The sequence below is a fragment of the Cetorhinus maximus genome, chromosome 8 (assembly GCF_964194155.1).
Source record: "Cetorhinus maximus chromosome 8, sCetMax3.hap1.1, whole genome shotgun sequence".
NCBI classification, from domain to species: domain Eukaryota; kingdom Metazoa; phylum Chordata; class Chondrichthyes; order Lamniformes; family Cetorhinidae; genus Cetorhinus; species Cetorhinus maximus.
In genome coordinates, this window is record NC_135886.1 from 35,395,673 (window position 1) to 35,422,410 (window position 26,738).

General features: G+C 40.9%; 1 protein-coding gene across 4 annotated transcripts in view; it reads left to right on the forward strand.

Annotated features, from left to right (window-relative positions):
* LOC144683554 (receptor-type tyrosine-protein phosphatase R-like) overlaps positions 1–26,271 on the forward strand; it is a 110,698-nt gene extending 84,427 nt beyond the window's left edge. For all 4 annotated transcript variants that reach the window (XM_078546680.1, XM_078546682.1, XM_078546679.1 and 1 more), the window contains exons 4-11: positions 1,183–1,360; positions 6,764–6,848; positions 11,095–11,174; positions 11,799–11,936; positions 15,678–15,788; positions 17,722–17,879; positions 18,989–19,102; positions 23,636–26,271. In XM_078546680.1, the coding sequence (XP_078402806.1) occupies positions 1,183–1,360; positions 6,764–6,848; positions 11,095–11,174; positions 11,799–11,936; positions 15,678–15,788; positions 17,722–17,879; positions 18,989–19,102; positions 23,636–23,744 (973 nt within the window). In that variant the 3' untranslated portion in view covers positions 23,745–26,271. The remainder of the gene's footprint in view (positions 1–1,182; positions 1,361–6,763; positions 6,849–11,094; positions 11,175–11,798; positions 11,937–15,677; positions 15,789–17,721; positions 17,880–18,988; positions 19,103–23,635) is intronic.
* The last annotated feature ends 467 nt before the right edge of the window (positions 26,272–26,738 follow it).

A 26,738-nucleotide genomic window follows, 5' to 3' on the forward strand; every position in this document is an offset into this window, starting at 1 on the left:
TGATACACTTTGGAATGGGATATGGGCACTGCTGGCTAGGCAAGCATTTATTGTCCATCCCTAATTACCCTTGAGAAGGTGGTGGAAGGCTGACTTCTTGAACTGCTGCAGTCCATATGCTGTAGGTACACCCACAATGCTGTTAGGGAGGGATTTCCAGGATTTTGACCCAGCGACAGTGAAGGGACTGGGCGGCATTGTTCCAAGTCAGGTTGGTGTGTGACTTGGAGGGGAACTTGCAGGTGGTGGTGTTCCCAGGCATCTGCTGCCCTCCTCCTTCTTGGTGGCAGAGGTTGTGGGTTTGGAAGGTGTTATCGAAGGAGCCTTGGTTAGTTGTTGCAGTGCACCTTGTAGATTCTACACACTGCTGAAACTTTGTATTGGTGGTAGAGGGAATTCATGTTTGTTGTGGTGGATGGGGTGCCAATCAAGCATGCTGCTTTGTCCTGGATAGTGTTGAGCTCCTTGAGTGTTGTTGGAGCTGCACTCATCCAGACAAGTGGAGAGCATTTTATCAAACTCCTGACTTGTGCCTTGTAGATGGACAGGCTTCGGAGAGTTAGGAGGTGAGTTAATTTCCGTAGGTACGCTCCTCGGAATTCCCAGCCTCTAACCTGCTCTTGTAGTCACAGTATTTATATGGCTGGCCCAGATCAGTTTCTGGTCGATGGATGTTGATACTGGGGGACTCAACATTGGTAATGGCATTGAATGTCAAGGTGAGATGGTTAGATTCTCTCTTGTTGAGATGGTCATTGCCTGGCACTTTGTGCGGCATGAATGTTACTTGCCACTTGTCAGCCTGGATATTCACGCCATCACTAAGACCACCAATTTCCACCTCGCAGATGAAAGGCCATGAACCTGAAACGTTAATTCTTTTTCTCTCTCCACAAATACTGCTTGACCTGCTTTGTATTTCCAGTATTTTTTGTTTTTATTTCAAATATATGAAGCAGCCCAAAAGGTAGACAGCTCTACAAGGCTAAGCAGAACTCCCTTGGAATTTTTCCTGCAGTGCTGTCTTACCTTCAGTGAAGAATCAGCAGAAATCCTGTTTATGCTAATAAATAGTGAGCCTGCCAAAGACATGGCAGCAGAGTGGGAGAAACACACAAACAAATTCCTGGCGTGATCTTCAAGAAAACGTAATACTTTTCCTTTGTTTTTGACAATTTTTAGGAGAGGCTCAAATGTATCCCTCACATTGGATGTGAGTGCTTTGGGAAATATCGAACCCATCAAATCTACTCCTCAAGAAATAACTCTACTGTACCTCAAAACCAGCAGTTGCCTGTTAAATAAGGAGCAACTAAAGGAAGCCACAAGTAACATACAAGCTCTGGAAGCTGAATTTTCGGTAATGTGTTTTCAAGTTATTAGTTACAAAGCAGATTGCATCTACCAACGTTTCATTTTTTATACAATAATTGTTGTGGTAGTACTTATCTCTTAGGATTCCTTGCAGGGCAACTGAGAGCTCAGCAATACACCTTATTAATAACACCTATTAGTTCTCATTACTGCATTGTATAGAGCATAATTTTGTTTCCATGGAAATGAAAACTTGAATGATAATTGGGACATATAAATTGGGTCGCCAAGAAATAATTCAAGTTTAAAAAAAAAGCACTGCATTGTAACCTTCATGAATGATTTTATAATAAATAAAAGTGAGTGGAATACTTGACTTTTAACTGCTAATGGCCCAAAGTGATGACATTTATCTAGCTTCATTACTGAACTTATTTGGTCCAACCACTGGCTTTGACAATTTTTATAGCCATCAGTGACTATTCCTATACATCACAAACACAGTCAGCTGCAACTATTTCACACAAAAAGACTTGCGTTTGTTTCTCAAGGCATTTTCAAACTTTTGCTATAACTTAGAAGATCAGTGAAAATACTAGAGAAACAACATGAAAGAATTTCAACAGGGATTCAATCTAAAATTCATAGTCAATTGTTCCTCTAGAGCAAAATCATTGCAATTTTGAGCCTTAGGAATAGGGAAATAATAATACATTTCTTGTTACAAAATCAGCACAAGAGGGCCCAAATATTCAGAGCTTTACAAATCCAACCTCATATAGAACTGTCATGCTTAGAAGAGCTTTTCAGCCCTAGCTATATCTGAGTTTTGTCAAATATCAGTTAGCAATAGAGCAATCTTAGTTTAGTCCCTCTGGGATTTTGAACGCGAGCAAAGGGCTAACATCTTGAGCAGAGATTAAAGGAAAACAAAAGCATCAACAAACAATCTGTAAGTAGCCCATAAACACAGCACAGATTCTAATATTTCCAAATTAACATGCTTCTTGTCCCACATCATTAAGTGCCTCATTCTCACAAAATAGATAATTTTGGTTTGTGGCTGAAACCTGTTAATTAGGATATCATCACTTAAACTCTTTAAAACTAAACTACAAATATGAAAATATTACAAAACAGTTGCAGTGCCTCATCATATATGTACCTATCCTTCTAAGCCTTTCAAACAAGCTTCCCCATTAAGTTAAACCAGATAGATGCTATCCTGTTCCAATGCTATTTCATATTTCTCCTTGAACACATGGATATAATTAAAGGACTCACACTGAGGCCCTACGGAACCCAAATGGTCTTGACCAAACAAATGAGCAATGTCATGGATGTGTTAGAACATCAGTCATTAAATGGTCTAATTATATTGTTAAAGAGGGTCCTGCTGTGTGTTCTGATTATGTAGCTGTCATGGTCTCATTGCTGTGATTATCACCCCTTGTTTTGATTTCTTCTTGTGCTCCATTTCCTAAATCTAAACCTAAACCAAGTAGAATTAATGGCAGAAGTCTGTATACTACCACTGTGCACTGCTGAGCAGCCTTGCTCTTAGTCCTGTAAATATATATAGTTCTTTATGGTAGTAAAAAAATGGGGAAGAAATGGTTCCATTCCTGAACACTATCATCTCCCTTGTTCAGTACAAAATTCGACAAAATAAATATGCTTAAAATAATGAAATCAAGTAAAAGAAATCATAGGGACTATTTTATAATAGTTAACTTAGGCAGGCCTGTACTCCAATTAAATCTATACAGGGAACGTCAGGTCAGTATATTATAAATGTTCCGTTGTTTCTAGCAGCATAGCCACAGAATCCGATCAGTGTAGAAACACTCGAGAAGGAGGATTTGAACAAAAAGCAGAAACATATGAATATCTGGAACTGATTAATTCAAGGCTAACCATTAAGAATTTGTCCTATATTTGACAGACATGATCAGAGCTGTCAGCACCAGGAGCAAGATATATGATCTAAAGGAAAGAGACAGATTGCAACCCAGTTAAAAAGATGGACCTATGCTTAATGTTAGTAGTCAAATAGAACAAATATGTTAGATATATCAACCAATAAGAGTGACCCTCCCTGAAAATAAGCATGGTTTGACAAACCTGCATGTCCACTTTTACAGCACTGTTACACATGTCTCTTTGGAGTACTGAATAATTGTTTGACCAGACATTAGCTCCATCTACTGGCCATAATTGGTTATTCTGTCTCTTCCCTTTCATCTTGGTCACCATTTCATAACAGAAACTGAGGTGTTCTAGGGTGCACACATGCATTGTGGGAGGCCTTGTGGCACAGTGGATAGAGGGACTAAGCCAGAAGCTCTGGGTTCAGGTCACAACCCAGGTTTTGATGGTTAAGGAAGGTGCATTTATAACAATCAAACATGTTGATTATCAACCTGCAAATCATTCCAATGCATGTCAATGATGGCAGGCAGTAAGAGCTGGAGCGATTCCTAGTCAGCCATGTGATGGGAAGAATGTTGGAGCCTCTACCACCACTATCCACAACTCCAGAATACAACATGTATGTAAAAGTACATGCTGCCACAGCAACTTCCCTGAGTGAACTGTAACACAGCATTAGCACCATGTTATGGGATAGTATCAGGTCATAGTGGTGAATGTGACTTAGTTGTACCGTACAAGCAATGAATGGCAAAGATTATGGAATTAATTAAATAAAAACAGAATGTAGAATTGGAGAATATAAGTGAAATGGCTGATTTAAGCCTTCATTTTCACCACGATGGAGAGCCTCTCCATTGTGGTGAAAATGGCGGATCAGCCCACAAATCCTAAGTCCTGCCCCGAACATGGCACTTCCTAGTTCCATGGGGGCAGGACTGGAGTCAGGCCGGGCTCATGTATGCACAGTTTATGGAGGCAGCTGGCCATTTAAATCATCAGCTGCCTCCATTGACATGGGATTTTTGTAGGCCAAGAGTGTGAAACCTAATGTGTGCAGATTAGGACAAGTAAGAGCTGTCTGAACTTGGTGGATTCATTTGGATATGGTTCCAGGACACCTTTGAAAGAGGGAAGGCATCCTTTGGTAGATAAGACATCTTTTGGGATTGTTAAAATAGATGTGATTGTGCGTAAAAAGCGCATAAACTCATTGAAACTGTCAAAGCTGTCAAAGAAACATCAAAGCTGTCAAAGAACTACCAAATTTGTCAAAGATCTCAAGAACTGTCAAAACTCTTAGGAATGATCAAAACCCATTGGAAATATCAAAACTCGTTGGAACTGTCAAAATCATCAGGGGATTTAACTCTGCTGGGCTTTAAATTTTAAAAAAGTGCAGAGCTTAAAAAAAGTGCTTAATATTTCTCTCCGTCTGTTGACATAAGCCTGAGGGTTATCATTATAGGATTTGTGCTGCAGTTCTGATTTTACAACCCAATGTTGTCACAGTGGGGTGCTTGTAAGTGATCAGTTTGATTGATAGCTTCAGATGGTTATACAATAGAATTTTTTGTTTTCGTAAGAGATTAGCTAAACGAATTTGAATGCATTAAATGTTTTTTTTATCAATAAGAGTGTTTCTTTTAAATAGTGATGACATCAATAGACACATAACTTTATTTTATGTCAAACATGGCTCCTGAGGTTTACCAATGGTGGATCCTCGGTGACTTTGCCTGAAGGGGATAATAGCAAAGGGTGATGGGTGGTGGGCATGGGTTGACATGAGTTGGCACTAAATTTGCAGAAGGTCTATATGGGATGATTGGGGGGCACTGGTTGGCATAGGGGATACAAGGAGCCATGTAGGTGTGTAGAGTGGCATGGGTTGGTATGGGGGATATGCATGGCCATTGCAGATGATAGAGGGGCATGCATTGGCATAGGGACTCTGAGGGTGCATGGGGAGGTTGTGGAGGGGCATGGGTTGGCATAGGGGGTTTGAGTGGCCATGGTGGGGTGTGCAGGGGCATGAGGTGGCATAGATTGTCATGGATGGGACATGGGGAGTGTGTGGGAGTGAAGGCTGGATGGTTTTTTTTTGTTTTAATCATTTTTAAAATTAAGTTCAGCAAAGTGCTGGAGCACAGAGGTAGGCCTTCCAGCCAGCCGCCTTTGCACCTGGCAGCCTCTGCACCTGCTCCAGGGGCAGTGGACTTGACCTTTAATGCAGTCCGCACCCCAGAAATGAAAATCAGAACTGCGGGCAGCCATTTTTAAAGGTCAGGCCCATGGAGCTAGGAATTCTCCCATCTCTGTGCACCCGACCCAGGAGCGAAAATCTGGGCCTTAGTATTCAGTGTGGCCCATTACTCTTTCGTAGCTGACTAGTATCTTGAAGAATCACCAGTCATATGAAATTTAAAAAGATGACAGACAACATGTACATTGAAACTTACAAATATTACGTAATTGCAACATTAAATGGAAAATTGCATTTCAGTAGAGATGAATGAGTTCCAGAGTCACATGCAAATAATTGGGACATTATAAATGAGAATGCTGTTAGTGACCCTAATTATTTACATCATTATCTGAGAGAAAATATTGTCACTAATGGGCACTGTGGAGCGACCAGATATAACTTTCAATTCAATATTGTGTATAGTGTACATCACACCTGATGTTGAAGTATTGATTGCCTACCTCTATGCTGGTAAATGGACCCTGAAATGATAAGATCTCACCAGAAAGAAGATTTTGTTCTTCTTCCTCCAAACATAGTTTCACAGCCTCCTCTGGTAAAGATGCTAAATCCTGTTGGGGTATCGCACCAGGGATGACATAGGCGATTGCTGGTCTTGCTGAGCCAGAAATCTAATCTTGGATCTTCCTAACATGTACAGCTTTGCACCACATCACATGGTGCTTTCCTTAACTCTTAATGATAGTATATTTAGAGAATTAAATCGTAATTGTGGTATGAAGGGTTAACAGATGGGATATGCTAATGTATGATGGAGATGATGAAGTGTCACTGACATCAGTCAGCCATGGGTTAGACTCGAGAGAGAGAGAGAGAGAGAGAGAGAGAAAGAGAGGCTGGAACACCATGCCCAAGAGCAATGTGGCAATTCTGTAACCTGCTTAGATATAGTACTAATAAACAAGTGTTAAGCAGGTACCAGAGTATCACTACAGTCTATCTAGTAAGCCAATACCATGCCTAGAGTCCACAGACAAGAATGACCATCTCAGAACGCCAAGTAATACAGTGAGATGCCTGGGGCCTAGGTACCAGAACTCCCAATCCCCAGTCACACCAGAGAACTTTGCTTTGGTTACAGAAGTAAATTTACTATACTTAACTTTCATACTCTTTTAATCAGCACAATTTTAACAATAACATCTTCAAGAGCTCCATACTCCACTTAAAGTTTTACATTTCACTCGGCCTCTAACCTGTACAATAATTCAGACCTCATTCTGATATGTTCTTTTTCTCTCTCTTTAGAAAATTCCACCCAATTTTGTTGAATCTGATAAATTGAATGTTCCAGGGCATGCTTCTAAAGACAGATATAAAACTATTTTACCAAGTAAGTCTGATGCATAAATATGTAACATTAACAATCTTCATAGAAAATTGGTGCAGTTTATCAAAGCTTCCTTTCTGTAAACCTGTGAAAAAGTGAATTAGAATGGGAAGTTTACTGAGTGATTGTGAAGGGCATTTATTACATTTATTTTAATACAAACACTGTTAGGAAGATAAAATATATGCACTAATGTCACATTATTTTGTCCTTTGTATGTTCTTTGTATGTTTTGCGTTAATACCAGGACATGACAGTCAGAACTATTGAACTTAGAAGCATGTCTATTGGATAGTAGTTATACCAAAGCAAACAAAATGGCTTTGCCATTTATTGAACTGAACAATTAAAGTTGAAATTAGCATATTGTCTACTATGTTTCTTCTTGATGAAAATGATTCACAAATCTCTTTATTAAAAACTAATATTGATTATTATTTAACAATTTTGTTAAATAAGAAAGAAAAGAATAGACAGAGAAAAAGAGAAAGGAAGAGGTAGAGAGAGAAAAATAAAGGAGAAGAGCAAAATAAAGAGAAAAAAAGAGAGGGAGAGCCAAATAAGAAGAACAAAATAAAGGAGAGGAAGGAAGAAAGGAAGATAGAAAGGAAGGAAGGAGGGAAGGAAAGAAGAAACCAAAGAAGGAAAGAAAACAGGACTTATATTTATATGATCTCGGGTATCCCAAAGTACTTTACAGCCAATATATAACTTTTCCATGGAATAAACATGATATTCAACATCCTTGATTTTAGTATCCATTCTTACTGGTTAGACTATTTCATTCAAATATCTTGTAACCATTTCATGTTTTATGCAGTGAGGATTAGACAGGCAAAGCCATGTGATGAACTTTACTCACTTAGCTACCGTACCTTTGTTTACATCAACTCCCTCATCACTAGGATATTGTGGCTGCAGTGCTTCTATCTACAGAATGCATTGCAACAAGTTTCCAAAGCTTTTCTGGCAACACTGCCATGTAGAAGGTTAAGGACAACAGGTGCATGAGAAGTCTGTCACCTCCGATCACCACTCCAAAGTCTCACACCATCCTGAATTGAACATATTGTCATTCCTTCATTGTCACTGGGTCAAAATCATGGAACTCCCTCCTTAACAACATTGTGGGAGTACTTCCCCCGTCTTGGGCTGCAGCAGTTCAAACAGCCAGCTCACCAACACCTTCCCATGAGTAACTGGGGATGGGCAGTAAATGCCTACCTTGCCATTTTTGCTCATGTACCAAGAGCGAACTTAAAAGAAAGTTAACAATGGTTCACTGTTAAAATTATACCAAAACTCAGACATCTTATCCAGGACAACATATGTTTGTGCTAAATTTGAAATGAAAGTTCTAAATGGCTATGAAACGTTCAGTTAAAAAACACACTACATAATTAAACTGAAATATGAGGCACCCGCTCACATACTCCTTAGGTGAGGCGCAAATTGTTATAGGTGCAGGGAATTGAATAGTTGTTGCTTTGTCATATTTAAAGTCACACATATACTGTCTTCCAGATTTTCATGTTTGTTTTGCACTGTATATCACATAAATTATCTGCGTATTCATCTTTTAGTCAATTTTACTTCTCTGTACTGAGATTTTCAGTCTAATGAGCCACTGATTTTTTTGAAACTTATGTGTTTTTTTACAACACTGGGCCATGCAAAGAAGTATCTACACTAAGCAAATAAACAAATAAAGTAGGCTTGGGTCAGCATGCACATAGGTAAAATAACATCCGGGAACTATCTATTTAAGCCAAATTAATGCATCTATCAAACTTGAAAGGTATGATCACAATCGTACAAAATCAGCCCTGAGTACAGCAATCACATTAAGTACATCAAAGCTGACCACAAACACACACACAAAATCAGTGTTGTTGCTACAAATCAAATTAACAAAATATCAGTCCAGAGCACATGTGAAAGAAAATGAAATATATCCTAGTCATGTATATCAAATCAACTTAACTAAATGCAATAGGTCCAGCAATATAAAAAAAACAACTATATACAACTTGATAAAATGATTCAGACTTTGCAAAAATAACAAATTTCAGACAAAGATGTGCCAAGTAGGAGTAAGTCTGATCTAATGTAACAAATCTTGTAATCACACAATTCTTTTTCTAAATACAAATATTGAAATACAAATTCTTAGGTCAGCAAAACATGGTCCCAGTTACCCATGCTGTTAATGCTCAATGAAAAGTCATTGATCTGTGGCCAAATTCTCTGTGTAGAACAAAACAATTTAACATCTAATACTATGTCTAAATGTTTTCCCACTTTCATGTTTAAGGTCTGAACTTCACCATTATGCTTCTTGTGAAGCCTTGAAAGATTCCCATTTTTTGGCATTATTTTTTTGTTCTATATTATTGGAACTCCAGTTACAGAATGCACCTGAGTTATCACACATAACACTGTTTTACAATGCAAGTGGAATGGATAGTTTTTTTTGTTGAAAACTCGTATTTGCTCAGGTGAAATTGTTGAATGGATGGTGAAAGATAGTGCTTGGCAACTGGTCAATAAGCAATCCCCTGTGTACTTCTACCCACAGTGAGCGGTATAATTGTTAACAAAAACATGTAGAGACATCCGAAATGACTCATTTTCCAGCATTTGTCCTGTTATTCTTGTCATTTTGCATATTATTTATGTGCCTTTTTGACACAGCACTGTAACATATTTATAGATTTCCTTTTCGTGACTACTCACTAATAATTTGTATTTGTTTCTGTCTCATTTGTCAGAGTCAAGATCAGGGGAAGTTTTCTTTCCCAAGTAGTCATTACAGTCATCAAGCATACTCAAAAGAGTTGCAATCTGTGACTGTTGATAACTCGAAAGAGTATCAAGCATTCTCAGCTCAGGTCAGTTCAGGGTTCCTGCTGGATTGGGTAGAGTTTCCTCCCATCTATATCCACGAAGGATGTTGATGATATTCTGTCCATTATGATTAGAGCACAAAATTAGAAGAACATACACAGACCACACCACCCACACCAGTGTGTAGGCTTTAGCCACTGAAAATAGGTGGGTTTTGGTCAGGTAGGTGGGCTAAAGTGTTAAAGCTCTGAATCCCAACCCCCAGCCTGCCTTCAACTTGCCCACTCTGGTTTTAGAGAAGGCAGAACTGGGTTGCAGCCCAGCTGGCTGCCCATGGGCAACCAACCCATATCCATAAGGTGGTTTAGCTATTAAAATATTATAATAAGTCTGCATGGCTCACCGTTATGCACCATTTCAAACTTAATTCTGGCTGACCGAATTTCTCAGGCTTCAGGAACCCCAGTGGCTAAAGAGAGGTGAGGAGTGCTGGTCTAAGGGTTGGGTGCTTTTCCACTCACCTGCTGGATTCAACATACTTACCTCACCAACTCCTAAGATAAAACACACCCCCAATGCTTCTGATCTCCACCTGACCTCCAATCCCTCAGGTCTCAACTCTCTGGCTCTGCAATGCCCAGCTCCCAATCCCACAGGCCTCCAATCTCCGACCACTCCCCACAACACCGGCCTCCGATTCCTCAGGCCTGCAAACCCTTACCCACGTCACAACCACCAGGATCAGATCCATCTATGGCCAGGGCCGAAGATTTGACCCTCCACCCCAGGTTGGTGCTCAGACCAACCTGATCCTGCAGACTTTTCTCCACCGTTCCTGGTCCAACTGGAAGCCAAGCCTGTCAACGAGGCTGACATCCAAGCAGGGAATCCGTCAGTGGCTCCACAGCATGCAGAGGAAACCCTCACTTCCAGGTTTCCCGCATGCTACCAGGCATCCCCCCCACCCCTCCCACGCACCACTACCTCGCTCCTGGGGGATCAAAAGAAAAAAGAAAATTCCTACAAGATTATCCACTAGCAGCCAAATTAGATCATTGTCTGAGGTGTAATTTCTGTCCATTTAGCACTGATCCAATACATTCCAGGCAGGTTTCACTAAGGCCTCTTTGTTAACTATACCCTCAGTGTGTGTTATTTGGTACTATTCATATCTGTTCTCCACATCTGCATTAACAATGCAACACAGTATCTTCACTCAACCAGGAATCGAGTGCAGACACCAAATGACATTCGCACAGTTTAAAAGCGTTCTTCCCCACTTTACCCATTCAGATTTCTTAATTATTTTACTTTGGATGACTTGTTTAGGTTTTGGCTAAACTGTTACTGCAATGTTGGGTATTCTTTGGATGTTTTTTAAGATTGTTTTGCCCTTTTTTAGACCCAGAGTCGCGAGTCTGCCTCACATCAGGGAAGCATGTTAACCACCTGAGCTCCTATATTAATGCAAACTACATTAGGGTAAGATTACTTACTTTTGATGGTAACAGCAATATAGAAAGTTGCTTCTGTCTAAGCTCAGATTTTGACTCAGTTTAACTGAGCTCAGCATTAATTTTGCTGATGATCTGCCTTTAGACAAGTACTAAACAAGTTCTAAATTTTTAGTCATCTTGTTCAAATTAGTAATGAGAGGACATTGTTACCTATTTTTAACTTCCTCAACCGATTCAACGGTACTATTTAGACATGGCCTTGATCTTTAATCCTGTCTGTTCTGTGATCTGTCTCAGACCCTTCTAAAGCTATAGCTTATCTTCCTATTTCCAACATTCTGGATAACTTCCTTAATATAAAGACAAACATCCATTGCTTTTTATTTGACTTCAAATTTCTTTTTCAATAGATTTGCTTTCTAACCTGGATATAGAAGGAATTATTTTATAGACAATGATTTGTACTAGCATTTCAATACACTCCATTACAGTGTTTGTTTGACTGGTTTTTGTGTTATTGTGAGAATTGATCTCCTGTCTTTTCCTATAGGAATTCAACCTCCCAAGCAAACTGAATAGTTTCATACATGTGAATCTATTATTATTTGGCATCTGGATATGATCACTTTTGTTTATCTCTTTCACGCAGGGATATGGAGGAAAGGAGAAAGCATACATTGCTACCCAGGGTCCCATGATAAATACAGTAACTGACTTCTGGGAGATGGTTTGGCAAGATAATTGTCCAATAATTGTGATGATTACAAAGCTAAAAGAGAAGAATGAGGTATATGAATATGAAAGCTCCTTTGCTCCATTCCACATTTAAAGCAATAACAAAGTTAGGAGATTTATGTCTGTGGTAAAATGGTTTTCACGTAGAACACTGATTTTAATGTTGCAAAAAAGAATTACATTTTTTTATTCGCTGGGACTGAATGTCATTGGCTTGGCCCATCCCTAAGTGCCCTTGAGAAGGTGGTGGTGAGCCGCCTTCTTGGACCGTGCAGTCCATGTGGTGCAGATACACCCACAGCGCTGTTAGGCAAAGAATTCCATGATTTTGATCCAGTGCCAGTGAAGGAATGATGATATAGGCCAGGATTTCCCCCACCGTTCACGGCAGGCATCATGGCAGGCAGGAGTGTATATATGGTGAGAAGAACCAGATGAACTGGTTCAACGGGGGGGGGGGTGCGTTTCCCACCACAGCACATCAGGAACATCTTTTTAATACATTTGTATCTCATTATAAGCCCTGCTCGCCAGAATCAACCCCCCACACTTGTTCATCTGGGCACGTCGGCGTGCAATTAGAACATGTTTCACAACAGGATAAGCAACGTGCACCTGGCAACCTGCACGTCACTCGTCACTTCAAGGTTAGTTCACCTACCTTGCATCGCGCAGCGCTCGCAGGAATCAATGCCAGGCTTCACATCACTTTCAGCGGGGTGTCACAGACAAGTCTCTACCTGCCAGGCCAGCAGTAAGGCGGGGATGGCTTTTAATGGGCTGATTAAAGGGGCACCCAGCTGAACTGTGCATTCTCAAATGAAGAAAGAGGCACAGCTAGGAACCTTTCAAAAACAATGCAGGGAATCAGGAAAGTGAAGCAACGATGTATATTCGCACAAGCCTAATCCTGCAAAGTAGCATTAATTAACCTACTTGTTTTAACCCCTTGTTTGCAGTGTGGAAATTTCTCAGAGTAATAAGTAATAACTCTGTAGCAATTGGACGAATGGACAAGCTCCAGAAGCCTGTTAGAAAATTGATGCTGCACAGATCGCTGAAGAGAAGCCTCAGGCCCCGCAAATAATCTCGTTTCCTGAATGAACATTTACCCTCATGTTTATTACCAAGAGTGTAGTATTAGAGTGCAGTGAATGAGGCTCCCAGAGTCTGGGCTGAAAGCAGCAGATCCAAGCACCTGGCCAAAGCAATCTCATAGCAGTTGGTCATGTTGGAACCAGGATGCGCACCCCTCACTGTCCATCATCTCAGGGGCGAGTACTCTCGACACGGGAACAAAGCCCTTGAACCCACATTCACTGACGAGCCATTGACAGAAAGAGACTAATGCTCTTGGACACTAATGCTGACACTTGTCTTTTTCTCGTTGACACTGCAGAGAGCAGACCATCAGGAAGATGGAGGCTGGATTTATCGCTGCCTGCATTATCGCTCACAGGCAGGAGAGAAGAAGGAAAAGATTGTGACAGGCTTTCCAAAGAGAGAAGCAAGGTCCTCAAGACTGAGGGCCAGCAGGGCCTCCTCTGGCTGCAGGGGATGAGGCTCAGAGAGACGTCGTGTGTGGGCGTCTCACCAGACCCAGGATGTACAGAACTCACATGTCTTATCTGTATATGAGTGAGAGACAGTGTCATCAATGACTCCGCATGTCCAGGGATCTGGTGACTCACATTTGCCACATTATCTAGGAATTGGCGCCACAGGGCATCCATTACTGGTGGCTCTGAAAGTAACCGCTGCAATGAAGTTCTACACCGGTGGCTCCTTCCAGGGTTCCACTGGGGACCTCTGTGAACTATAATTATGTCAACTTCGACAGAGATCAAGCAAACCAGGGTGCAAGAGCACTGGGTTTTGCTGAGATTTCCGGATTACCACATGGGCAGGGTGCCATTGAATGCACTCATGTGGCTACATACAGGCACTGCAGTACATAAACTGGAAAGGTTACCACTCACTCAATGTACAGCTGGTCTGTGGCTATAAGGTTTGTGCCAGATACCCAGGAAACATCTGCAACTCATATATCTTGAGCAGATCACAGATCTCGGACATCTTCGAGGGACCACACAGGATCCAGGGCTGGCTCCTTGATGACAAAGAGTACCCGCAAAGGACGTGGCTGATGACGCCCGTCCAGCAGCCTCAGACTCCTGTAGAGAGAAGGCACAATAAGGCTCAGGGTGCTGAGCATTGGTGGAGTAAACCAGAGGGATCCTAAAGATGCAATTCTGATGCCTGGACAGATCTGACGGAGCACTCCAGTATAGTTCCCAGAGGGGCTCATGGATCATTGTGGCTTGCTGTGCACAGCACAACCTGGTGCTGCAATGAGGGAGGACTTGCCGGATGACGAGATGGAGGAGCTGCACGAGGACCTCGAAGGGGATGAGGGTAATAAGTTCAAGGAAGCCAAGGCTGCAGGGGAAGTGGTCATAGTACAGGCCAGATGAGGCAGGCATGCGTGTGAGGCCCTGATACCCACCAGATTCCACCAGGATGATGACAAGTTATAGTGAGTGCCCTTTTGGTCAAGGGTCCTCCATCATGGGCCAGCATGAGCACCAGCATCGCTATGCCTCTCATTTCATCCTTGCACTTCAATATGAGAGTGTGAATAGTTAAACATCAGGCTCACATTGTCCTGATCCTTGAAAGGATGATGAATTCTTGGGAGCATGTGTCCTTGCTGAGATGAGGTGCTAATGGAGGAGGGCACCCTGGCATCAAATGTCAGAAGGTGTTGCCCCTTCAAGTGTCTCTCTAGCATCCCAGTAGCAAAGGCAGCCTGTAAAGCCAGGAACTGTCGGCCGATCCTCACTGGTCTTGTAGCTGTATGCCTTCAATGTGACAAGGTTCCTCAAGGAGATCCATCTGATGCAATGGAACTACACACAGTGTGTAACATTGATTATGAATCGGATAATTCACACTTGGGACAAGGCAGCTGATGATGTTCTGCTGCGGTAAACCCATTTAGAGATGACTCAGTCATCTGTGGTGCATTTTTCCAAATCACAAACACCCGGCAACTGTCATTTAGGGATCCTGGACTGCATTTATTCTTAGCTTGATAAGGATGCGGACCACCTGAGCATGACGACTTCAAACACTTCCTGCTACACATTAAAATCCCTCCTCTTTAACAGAGGCATTGTGCCCCCATGGCCAGCCCTGGCCCTTACCAAGTTCAAAATGCACACATACCATGAAGCCCTCAAGGGCATACAGCATTGCTAATAAAGAGCAATAACTTCAGCTTCAGTACATCCTCGCTCCTATCCTGTTGCTCCCCTACATACTTTCTGAAGCAACCATGTGTGCTTCCAGAGCCTGCCCAAAGCCGCCATTGCTTGCCAGAAATGACCATTTGGAATTAGCATCAGTGACCGTGGTGAGTGCTCAGGTGAGGGGGCGCACAGCGCTGCATCCCTGAGAGGGTTGGGAGGGACCGAGCTTTGTCACCTTGATGTTGCAAGGTGCCCCCACTTATTGGTGAGCTTAGCAAGTGTAGAATCTGAAAGTTGAAAATGCTGTTGGTTGACAGCAATGCACACGAACTCCGAGTATGGACCCAAAGCATGAAAACACCATCAAAGCCCAGATTTGATTTAGTTTTAAAGAGTCTTGTTCATTTATTTTAAGTGCACTATTACAATTTAAGAAATCTTACTATTGAAACTGCTGAGAAACTTTTATCTTCTTTGCACTTGATATTATCAAAATTCATGTCCTATCTTTCCCACTTACACTAGGCTTCTTGTATTTTCAGAAATGTGTTGTCTATTGGCCAGAAAATCGGGACACCTTTGACAAATTTGAAATTGTTGTAAACAATCTTAAGGAATGCGATGGATACACTATTCTGGATCTAAGTATTAAGGTACTGGAACAATAATCAAATTAGCACAGTTAATAAAACCAAAATATACAGGATTCAATGTCCAGTAATTTTGAGATGGGACATTTTCTGTTACAAAAATGCTCCAGAATTTGCAGCCAAAATAACAGTTACTAGCAATATTCCACAAACAGACACAAGATTAATGAGCAGATAATGGGCAGAACTTTTACCTTGGCAGGTGGTGCGCCCCCAAACCGCTCAAGTGTGAAATGATGCGCAATGACGTTGGGCGAGCGTCCTGACGTCAATACGTAGTCGCGTGATATTTCGGTCTGTGGGTGCGTGCAGGAATGGCGAGTGCGCCCCCGGACAACTAAGAGGCCTGTTAAGGCCATTAACAAGGTAATTGAAACAAATTTTTCGCTGCCCATCCAACTTTCCGGTTAGCAGGCAGACGAAAAAGTCAAGCGGCCTTTGCACATTTTTGGAAACCTCATCCACGGGCGGGATGAGGTTTCCAACATCAAATAAAAATGAAATAAAATTTTTAAGTTTTCATTTATATCATGTCCCTATTCATGTGACAGAGTCACATGAGAGGTCATGTTTTATAACATTTTAAAAATATTTATTAGGCAGCTCTATGCCTCAGGGAGATTTTGAAGCATGCACTCGTGCGCATGCGCGAAGTTCGCTATCCTCAACCCCATCCCCCGCCACACAGGCAGCGCTTAGCGCTGCCGCTCCATTTCACGCTGGGCGGGCCTTAATTGGTCCACTGGTGCGAAATCACGGTCCAGCCCTGATCGAGGGCGGCAGTCAGCTTCCCGACCGGCCCTGCCCACCCCCGCTGAGCCTGCTTGACAAGGGCTAAATTCTGCCCAATGTGTCTTTTGGTGGCGTAATTTCAGGAAGGAATGTAAGAATGTTGAGTGGGACAACAGCGAACAATGTGTTCTTCTTTGAATACAAGAACAACAACATTTATATAAATACCTTTAAAGTCATAAAACATCCCAAGGCATTTCACAAGGGCATTATAAAACAAAATATGACACCAAATCACATAAGGAAATATTAGGGCAGATGACTAAAAGCTTGGTCAGGGAAGGAAGTTTAAAGGTGTGTTTTAAAGGAGAAAGGAGCGGCGGGGAAGTTCAGGAATTCCAATAAGCAGCTGAAAGCTAGCCCAGCCACACAAGGAGATATTACACCAAATGACCAAATGCATGGTCAAAAAGGTAGGTAAGGAGGAAGGAGAGGTAGAGAGGGGGAGGGGTTTAGGAAGGGAATTCTATAGCCTAGGACTTTGACAGCTGAAGGCATGGCATCCTATGGCGGAGCAATCGGGTTGCACAGGAGCCAGATATCCTGGAGGGTTGTAGGGCTGGAGGAGATTACAGACATAAGGTCATGAAGAGGCTTGAAAACAAGGATGAGAATTTTAAAATTGAGGCATTTCACTGGGAGCCAATGTAGTTGAGTGAGTACAGGGGTGATGGGCAAATGGAACTTGTTGCAAGTTAGGATACAGGCAGCATAATTTTGTATAACCGCAAGATACCCAGCTGGATGACAGTGGAGAGTTGTTTGAAAAGAAGTTTGTGGTCAACTATGTCAAAGGATGCAGACAGGTCATGAAGGATGAGGAAGGATGGTTTATCTTTATCACAACCAAGGATGTCATTTGTCTGTTTTGAGATGTATGGGAGAACCCATGAAGACAGCTACCCTCAGGGGGAAAGGGAAAAACAGAGATACAGATCTCCAGGCCATTCCCAAACACTGTCTAATAAGAGGATCAGTAGAATCTTTGGCTAACATTTCAGAGTAGGAGAATGAGGACAAGCAACGGGAAAACTGGTGGAGGGGGAGAAAAGAGGAAGGCATTTGTTTTGGACGAGTACTTATCTCCTTAGGTTTCAGCAGGGAGGCTTAAGGACAAAAAGTAAGATGACTTATTTCTTCCTAGGATGCAGAACGGTCTCAAAGTGTAAAGCAGTACTGGTACTCATCCTGGCCAGATCACAAGACCCCAGAAACAGCACAATCACTCTTGGACCTCATACATGAGGTCGAAGAAAGCAGACAGGCTGCAGGGAACAGGGGACCCATTGTAGTTCATTGCAGGTGAGAAACCATTTTCAAGTAATTCCTGACTGTAGCAGTTTTGTTCAAACTGTGGGGGAAAAAACATGAAAATAAATTGTTTCTTGTGCATGGTGGGTTGATGAAGATGTAGATTTGATTATTTTGTGTTACTTTTGCCCAATCTTACATTTTAACACAGAAATACTGATACATTTTCCAACAATGCAAAATTGCTCATAAATATTCAGATCATTATCTATATTACAAGGATTGGAAAATAGCTAAGCAGGCACATATTGCTTTGGCTGTATGATAGCAAGGAAATAAAATTTCAATTTAAAATGCTTTAATAAACGTTGCTTGCAAATGACACTGCACCTCCATCAGAATGGCAGCAGTGACTGTATTTAGTTTGCACTTATTCATCATTCTGTTACGGTTTGTAATTAAGGGCTGAATTTTGTTTTTTGGGTCAGGACCCTGACAACAGGGCCAACCCCTCACTGTATCGGGAGCAGTCACCCAGCAGCTATTTTCCCTGAATCGTCCAATTAACGGCCAGGGGGCACATATGCTGTCCAATTAATAGGAAGCCCTCTAGCCTGGAAGGAGCTGCAGCCTGCTGTTGCAGGTAAGGAAGAGAGAGGGCACTTCCATCCTGAGGTACCCTCTCATCAACTTTAAAGGAATTGAAAAAAAATATGGCCACAGCTGCCAGGCCACCATTGTGGAGGTGGGAGTTGGGAGGGAGAGGGGGGGGTGCGGTGGCTTGGTTGTGGTGCACCTGTGGGAATAGATGTGGCCAGGGTGGTGAGGAGGGTTCAAAGCCAGCCCAGATTGGAGTCTCCAGGAGGCTGTTTCCAGACAGCTGATCTATTCCCGATGTCAAAGGTGGCCTGCAGCCTGACTGGAATTTCCAGTCAGGCTCTGATAATTGGCCTTAATTGGCCTTTAACTTATCTTAAGTGGCTACTCACCTTTCCTAGCCCTTCCATAGACTTTCCCCGCCCAATCCCACCTCTGTATAAACAGAATGTACACATTTACATACCTGCCTACATCTGTTCTTGCCCCCCATAACGGGGTAAAATTCAGCTTAATTTCCACCTTGTGAAGCCTTTGATAATGAAAGTAACCATTACATTTAGTGCAGGGATTGGGAGAACAGGCTGTTTCATTGCTACAAGCATTGGCTGCCAACAGATAGAAGAGACCGGCGAAGTGGACATTCTTGGAATTGTATGTCAGATGCGGACAGACAGGTCAGTAAGATTTCTAGCGTCTACATTTAAGTCACTTTTGTGCTTTAAGGGTTGGGAAGAAATGTTTTAGACTGCAACATTTCTATTTTTTGCATTGGATGTCAGTAGCATGTACTCTTAAGTAAGACACAGCACATTCAGATACCAGCTGCAAACATGTAATAAGATGCCCTATTCTCAACCTCAGAAAAACATCATCTCATCATTTTACCTAAAAGTCCTGACAAATTGTAATGCAATTTCTGCCAAACGTGTACATGCAAATACATTACTGCAACTGCGTACAAAACAAATAATTTCAAAAGAACAGTTATTGGCTGTACCATGCTTGAACAGGTTCTGAGAATGTGAAAGGTACTATATCTGACCACTAACTGGTATTCTTCACTATCCAAACCTCCTTGCCCCTTCCGATCCTGTTTCCATCTGTGTCCACTCCAAATAAAATCTCCCCCACCTACTAAAGCATTTTCAAGCCCCCAAGCATCCAGCCTTTGCCTTCCCCAATTCAACATGATATTTTGGCAGTTGTTAATCCACTCAGTAAGACGCTTACTTTCTGCAACCCTGGCCATTTCCACCGGTATCCCCATCTTCATTCCCTCAAGCCCAAAGAATACAGATTTACGTGTACTTGGCACACAACTGGCTAACTATTCATCAGTAGATCTGACTGGAGCACATCAAGCATGATCGACCCTTACACTTCCCTTTCAAAACAACTCGCTTCCCCAAGATCTTTTACCCCTCTTCCTGGCTCCTCTTCCCTAATTTCAAATAAATGCGAGAACTCATGGATCTCATTGTTACTATGACCGAGACCATCCTCTTTCCCCCTTGCTTATCAAGCCCATTCTCCACCATAGCCGTGAACCTGTGTATTTTTCTAGTGTCCATTGTATCTTCCATCATGCCCCCTTTGAGCTATTTTTGTCCATGAGTCCCACATCCTGTTCCTTTGGCCCCATTCCCGATCAAGATAGGGGAATTTTAATATTATACCAAAAAGCAATTATGTTCATGATTTCCATGATCTTTTTGCTGGTTTAAGGTTCAGTTTTCTGTGTCAGACCCTGTTTACAAAACTGGCCCTGAATCCATGTTAAAATTATGAAATTCTGCAAATTGTGCTGTTCAGGAAGACTGTTTAAATTATGTTCATTTACTTAGGCCTGAATTTTCGGCTCGGCAAGCGGGGGTGGGGCCTGCTCGCCGAGGCGTAAAATGAAGCGTGGTGATGTCGGGCGGGCGTCCCAACATCACCGCGCGTCATTTAGATTTTCAATTTGGCGGGCGCGAAGCCGACTCGACTGTGCGCCCACCAAACTGTCAAAGGCCTATTAAGGCCATTTAAAAATAAATTAAAGTAATAAACTGAGCTGCCTGTCCAAACTTAAGGTTGGCGGGCAGGCGAAAAGCCCAGGTGGCCTTCGCATTTTTCATGGAACCTCATTCACGAGCAGGATGAGGTTTAGTGAAGGGTTTATAAATTTAATAAATTTTTCCATTAATGTTCATTAAAATGTCCCAGCTCATGTGACACTATCACATGAGGGGACATGTCCTAAGATTTTTTCTTTCCTTTATTTAAATTTTTGAAACTTAAACTAATCTACAAGATTTCTGCACTCTTTCGCATGTGAAAGGGCTTCCGGGCACGCGTCACACTGGGCGGGCCTTAATTGGCCCGCCCACGTAAAATGGCGGCGCGGACCCGATCGGGGGCGCTGATCGGGTTCGCGACCACTCCCGCTCACACACAATCCCCCCCGACAGGGGGAAAATTCTCCCCTTAGGCACACAGGTCCTCGTAGGTACAATTCAGAAGTTTTTGTATCAAAACTTAATTTGCTAGAAACTGCCTAGTGTACACCAATTAAAATATTAAATGGTTCAGTATTTTTTTAAGGTATTTTCAGCTATATTAAATCAAGTTGCTCACAGTTGGAGGACTGGACACTTATTAAAATTAAAAATGCTTATTTTTGGTTAAATATCAATTTTCAGCTGTATTAATAAAATTGCACCAGGTCACTTCTCTTAAATAGAACAAAAATACTTTAACAAAAAGAAAAAGATTAAACAATAACATCCTGTATTGTCTGATTGCACTGATGGAAGGTTTAATGTTCGAGATTATGGGAAAAATTTCCCCCCCCGTTGTGGGGGGGAGGTGCAGGAGCAGGCACGGGCTGCGTGCCTCTGATCAGCGCCCCCAATTGGGGGCACGCGCCATTTTACATGGGCGGGCCAATTAAGGCCTGCCCAGCGTGATATCCGCCAGGAAGCACTAAGCGAAAGTGCGCACTGATCTCCCTGAGGCTAAGTGCTGCCTCAGGGAGATCAGCTCCAAATTTAAAAATGTTAAAGAAACAATAGCAAAATTTCCCTGACACGTCACCTCATGTGACACTGTCACATGAGTTGGGACGTGTCCATCACTTTTACTGAAACCTTTATTAAATATTTTAAAACCCTCATGAAACCTCATCCCGCCCGTGGATGAGGTTTCCTGCTTTCTCTTAAGCACTCCAGGGCTCCCGGCTTGCCCGCCAACCTTAAGTTTGACAGGCAGGTCCGTTAATTATGTCAATTAGTTTTTAAATGGCCTCAATAGGCCGTTGACAGGTTGGCAGGGGCGCAGCTGATTTGGCTGCGCCCCCGCCGACCTGAAAATGGAAATGATGCGGGGTGACATCAGGAGTTCCACCCGACGTCTTTACGTGTCGGCGAGCAGGCACCGCCCCTGCTTGCCAACCGGAAGATCCTCCCCTATGTAAGTTAATTTTATTGGAAACTTCAGCTGTAGCCTACCCAGCACAATTTCGAGTGTGCATTTTGAGTGATTTCCTGATTGCGCCTAAAGCAGAAACACTACCCTATTTCCAAATCTAAATTATTTACATATACTGAAAACAAAAGTTATCTTAATACTGACCAACGTCTAACCCTTCTTTGATCGGAGGAACATTCATTTACCTTAGTTTGTGGTTTACTGTTCATCAACCAATTTTTCTATCAGTGATATTAAATTTTGTTCTTATACCATACTCCAATTTTGTAGTAATAAGCCTTTTATGAGGCACCTTATCAAACCTTTTCTGAAAATACAATTATGTCACTTCCTTAAATAAATCCAGACCTGTCACTTCTTCAAAAGTAACGTGTCAAGTTAATATTTAACACATCTGTGATGGTTGTTCTTGATTAATGCATGCATTTTTAAATGCTCACTAATTTCATCTTCAATTAATTTTTTTGTGTTTGCCTACAACTGAGAGGCAAACTGGTCTATAATTAATCCAGTTTGTCCCCTCCGTTCTTGAGCGAAGTGTTACATTGACTATTCTTCAGTCGATTTAAATGGTCAATGAATCTGCTTTAGCTTTATAGGTTGAAGCCACTAGCTGACACTGTAATCAGTGACTGTTTTGAATGAGAGAATAGTTAAAGAGGAAGATAATGTTTTAGTACATTATCATTTTTCTTAAGGGATCTGCATTAGAATCTGGTCCGGATATTTCAAATGTGAGCCTTTTCTCTTGACTACTCACAACAGCCGTGCATGGAAATCACAATCACTGTCAGGCAAGGGTCAAAAACAACTGGGTATGGGAAATCAAAAATTCCTACACTGGTGCATAAGATTAGGTTTAAGGCAACAAAAACAAAAATAGCTGGAAAAACTCAGCAGGTCTGACAGCATCTGCGGAGAGGAATACAGTTAATGTTTCGAGTCAGGAGTCATACGGACTCGAAACGTTAACTGTATTCCTCTCCGCAGATGCTGTCAATCCTGCTGAGTTTTTCCAGCTATTTTTGTTTTTGTTTCAGATTTCCAGCATCCGCAGTATTTTGCTTTTATCTTAGTGTTTAAGGCACTTGTTAAGGAAGGGTGGAGGGAATTTACTCTATGTTTAGCCTCATTATATCTGAAGTAGAGATACTTGATATTGATATTCACCAAAGTGAATAGACCTACATCTCTCACTTTGACTAGTTCAACAGCTTTCCAAAAATAATAACTTTCTAAAAGAAATTATGCTTAAAAATAACCCATTGAATCTCTGAAAAGAAACAATATAAGAAACCTGGATTCCCCTAAAAGTAGCTGGTATCAAAATGCACTATTTCTACATTAATCTTTAACTAAATTTCTAAAAATACTTAATTCTTCCTACCACATCCTTTATTTAATTATTTTACAGATTTTTGTGCGGTATAATTCAGTTGCTTGATGCTAGAATCCTAGATCAAATATGTTATGTTCCTTCAAGGCTTGCATATCCTGTATCCAATGCTACTTTGGGTTACATTACAGCATTAAAGTGGATCTCAGCACACCAGAAGAGAGTTGGCCTGTCCAATCAATAATGTGAAGTAGTTGAGTTCCAGCCTTCTGAAATTGGCAACAAAATTAATTTGTTAATCACTTTCAAATCCTCTGCTCCTATAAAAAGGTATTTCCTGTGTAAATGCATTTTGAATTTGTCTTATAAATATTATATGGCCTTCCTGACTTCTATCTTTTAGGGGTGGAATGATCCAGACAAGTGAGCAATATCAATTCTTGCATCAAACGTTATGTCTTTATCAAAGCAATTACTCCAAGACGCCTGATTCATCTTCAACTTCAAAATGAAGAGTACCTCTCTGTATTTATAAAGCAATGGTGAATGTTTCAAATAAAATTTCTCCAGGGAACAAAGAAGTATAATATCATGAATAGGACAACAGAAAAAATGCTTCCACAATTGCATTATCTAATGTTTATGGTAGATTTCCATTTATCTGTAATGTAAGATATTAACTTTGGACCTTGAATGTGTATCAGTGCACATTTGTTGGCTCAGTGGCAAATTCAGCAGCTTTTCAAATTGAGATTCTGACCATTTCGCCAATTTTTTTGGATGAAGTTATAGACTCTTCCTAAGCTTTCATTCTTTACCACATCTGAATTGTTTTACACTGTATTTGCTATTTAACAATCCATAGAGAACTCTACGGAAACATAAAATGGATGGAGACTTATTTCATCCAGGATTATGCTCTTAAAATCTACGTCTAAGCCTATTAAGTTTCCATCAATTTTTTAAATTATTTGATTTACTTGGATTACAAAAAGGTTATTGAACTAGAAAGATTATGGTGGGGGGGGAAGGAAGTGTTCGCCTATTGTAAATTTAGCAACAGAAGTCTTCTTAGCACAAGCAACATCACTACAACTGCCACTGTCATTAAAGTGCCATAACAAAGTGCCTCAGCCCAGCTTCAAATAACACCCTTTACAGCATTGCCAATATAGTGCCAATTGTAGAATTGTGGTTTTTTAAAGTTTTTTTTTAATACATTGAAGAGAGACCATTGTATATAAAACTGCCTGAACACCATTCATTTGCACTTTTAGTGATTTAGAGCTGATCGACATCCCCACATTTTAGACATATTTCAATGATCCATGCACATGATCCCATAGTCACGCTTACTCTAATTCTATTAAAATTAACCCCCACAAAACAATATCAGTGTGTCCAGAAATGTACGTCAATGTTATTTGTAGTGTGTTTTTACTTTATAATGGATACAACTGGACATGGTTGGAAGTCTGAACAATGAGGGAAATTCAAGGATAGTGAGGATCTTGGACATTTTATCCTTACTACAAGATCTCAAATTCCAAAAGGTTTTGTGGAACATCCATTAAAGCATTTGTAAAGAGGACCAAGATGTAATGCCGTCACCCGTCATTCCTGTTCTTATTGAACCAATGGGTAAAAGTGCCAATCTCTGCCAAAAGTTTGGGTGAATATTGGCTGTGGCAGAATTCTTTCTTCTACTGTTAATTTCCTGATGGGTGAAACAACAAGCTGCACTGAATGAATCTAGAAATGTCACCGCCTGAACTCACCTGCCTTAAGACACATGTGCAATGCTTGTTGGAAGATAAAAATACAATTGGTAGGAAAGGGGCAATCACAGACCACCAAGCATTGATCAGATAACTATGTTTGCTAAACAACCAACTTATTTAGCGATACTCCCCTCAATATGATGTCTGTTTTCATATTTTGGTTTCAATTATTATAACCCAATCTAAAAGGTCAGAGGTTTCCAAATGTCAAGAACAAGGATTTCTAACAAATAACAAAAATACTAACTTAGCAGGTTTCCAGTCAAGTGGGTTGCTTTAAGATACATATGATAGGATATATCAATCATTACTTTTGATACAGTAAAGTTTTAGAAACCATCATCATTTTCCAGAGTTTAGTAGGCATAGGCTTTTTTATTAAGTATTTAAAAACATGTTTTTTTTTCATTTATTATACTCTATTCCTGTTAACTCAAAACCAAATTTTGTTTGAAAAGAACGTGGGTTATCCAGCAGCTCTAATTAAGGTGTTTTAATAAAGCAGCACAATAGGCATTTTCCCCACCATTAAACGGATGACTCAAATTAAGAGTAGATTGTACTCAAATGTATTTTTAAATGTACAAGAAACTGATATTTTTAAAAATATATTCTCCCAGCAATTATTTTCTCTTACATTTTTACCACTTCATTTACACTGCTTTGCACTAACTCCCAACAAGAGAGTTTGTAGTCATCAGCTCCCAGGTCTCTGCCACTAGTGTCCTGGAACTGCTTGGTGGAAGATGTATAGATCATTCCGAGATCCATTATTTACTGATCTTAACATCAGTTGTCCCTGTGGAAAATGTTGTCTCTGATAGCCTGACTAAGACTGGAAACTTGGTGAGTGTGGGGAAATTTGCAAATTGAAACCCTTGTGCTACCATTCTATAGCTGAGCTCAGTGGTGCACCAGTACAGTCAATGCAACTTCTAATAGGAGGTGCTACTATTATTAACAGTTATGTACATGTAGCATTTTTATCATTAAGCAGTGGTAGAGATTACTGCCGAAGTCTACTTCAGCATCATGGCATTGTTCTTAGTTCTGCATTCATATCACTTTTAAGTAAAATATAACAGAGCTTCATTTTCACCATTTTTTAAAATAAAAACCAGGATAAATGGAAAGTTGTTGTAAATGATGCCTTGCAAACTTCCAAAACGGAGACCACTTTATTTTTTTATGTACTTTTCATAATGCAAATTAAAATATGAATGTTTTTACAGCTTTTCAATAAAAATCATTAAATTTGTTTTTTGTTATATTTCAGTACTTTACCTAATGAAGATAGGTACTCTGTAAGGACTAGATTTTGTTTAGGATCTTTTCTTGGTAAAAACAAAACTAAAAAAAATTCTGTTTTACACATTAGATTTTATGCTCTTCTGTTTAACATTTCAGAGTTTAATATGTTGGAGAATGTGCTGATTAATTTATGATTTTTATTTTGTCTTATTTCTGTGAGTGTGCTGCTAAAATGTTGTATTGATAAGACATTTACATTTGCATAGCCTGATTCTTTTTAACAAGACCATTATAATGCCTACATTGTTTATAGCCAAATATGAATTTGTACCTTGTAAAAAACAATGGGCAGGATTTTTCAGTCGGTGTGCGGGTGTGGGCCCGACATGCCGACGTGTAAAATAACTCACGATAATGTCGGGCATGCGTCCCGACGTCATCACGCTGTCTCATGATGTTTCGTTCTGTGGGCAC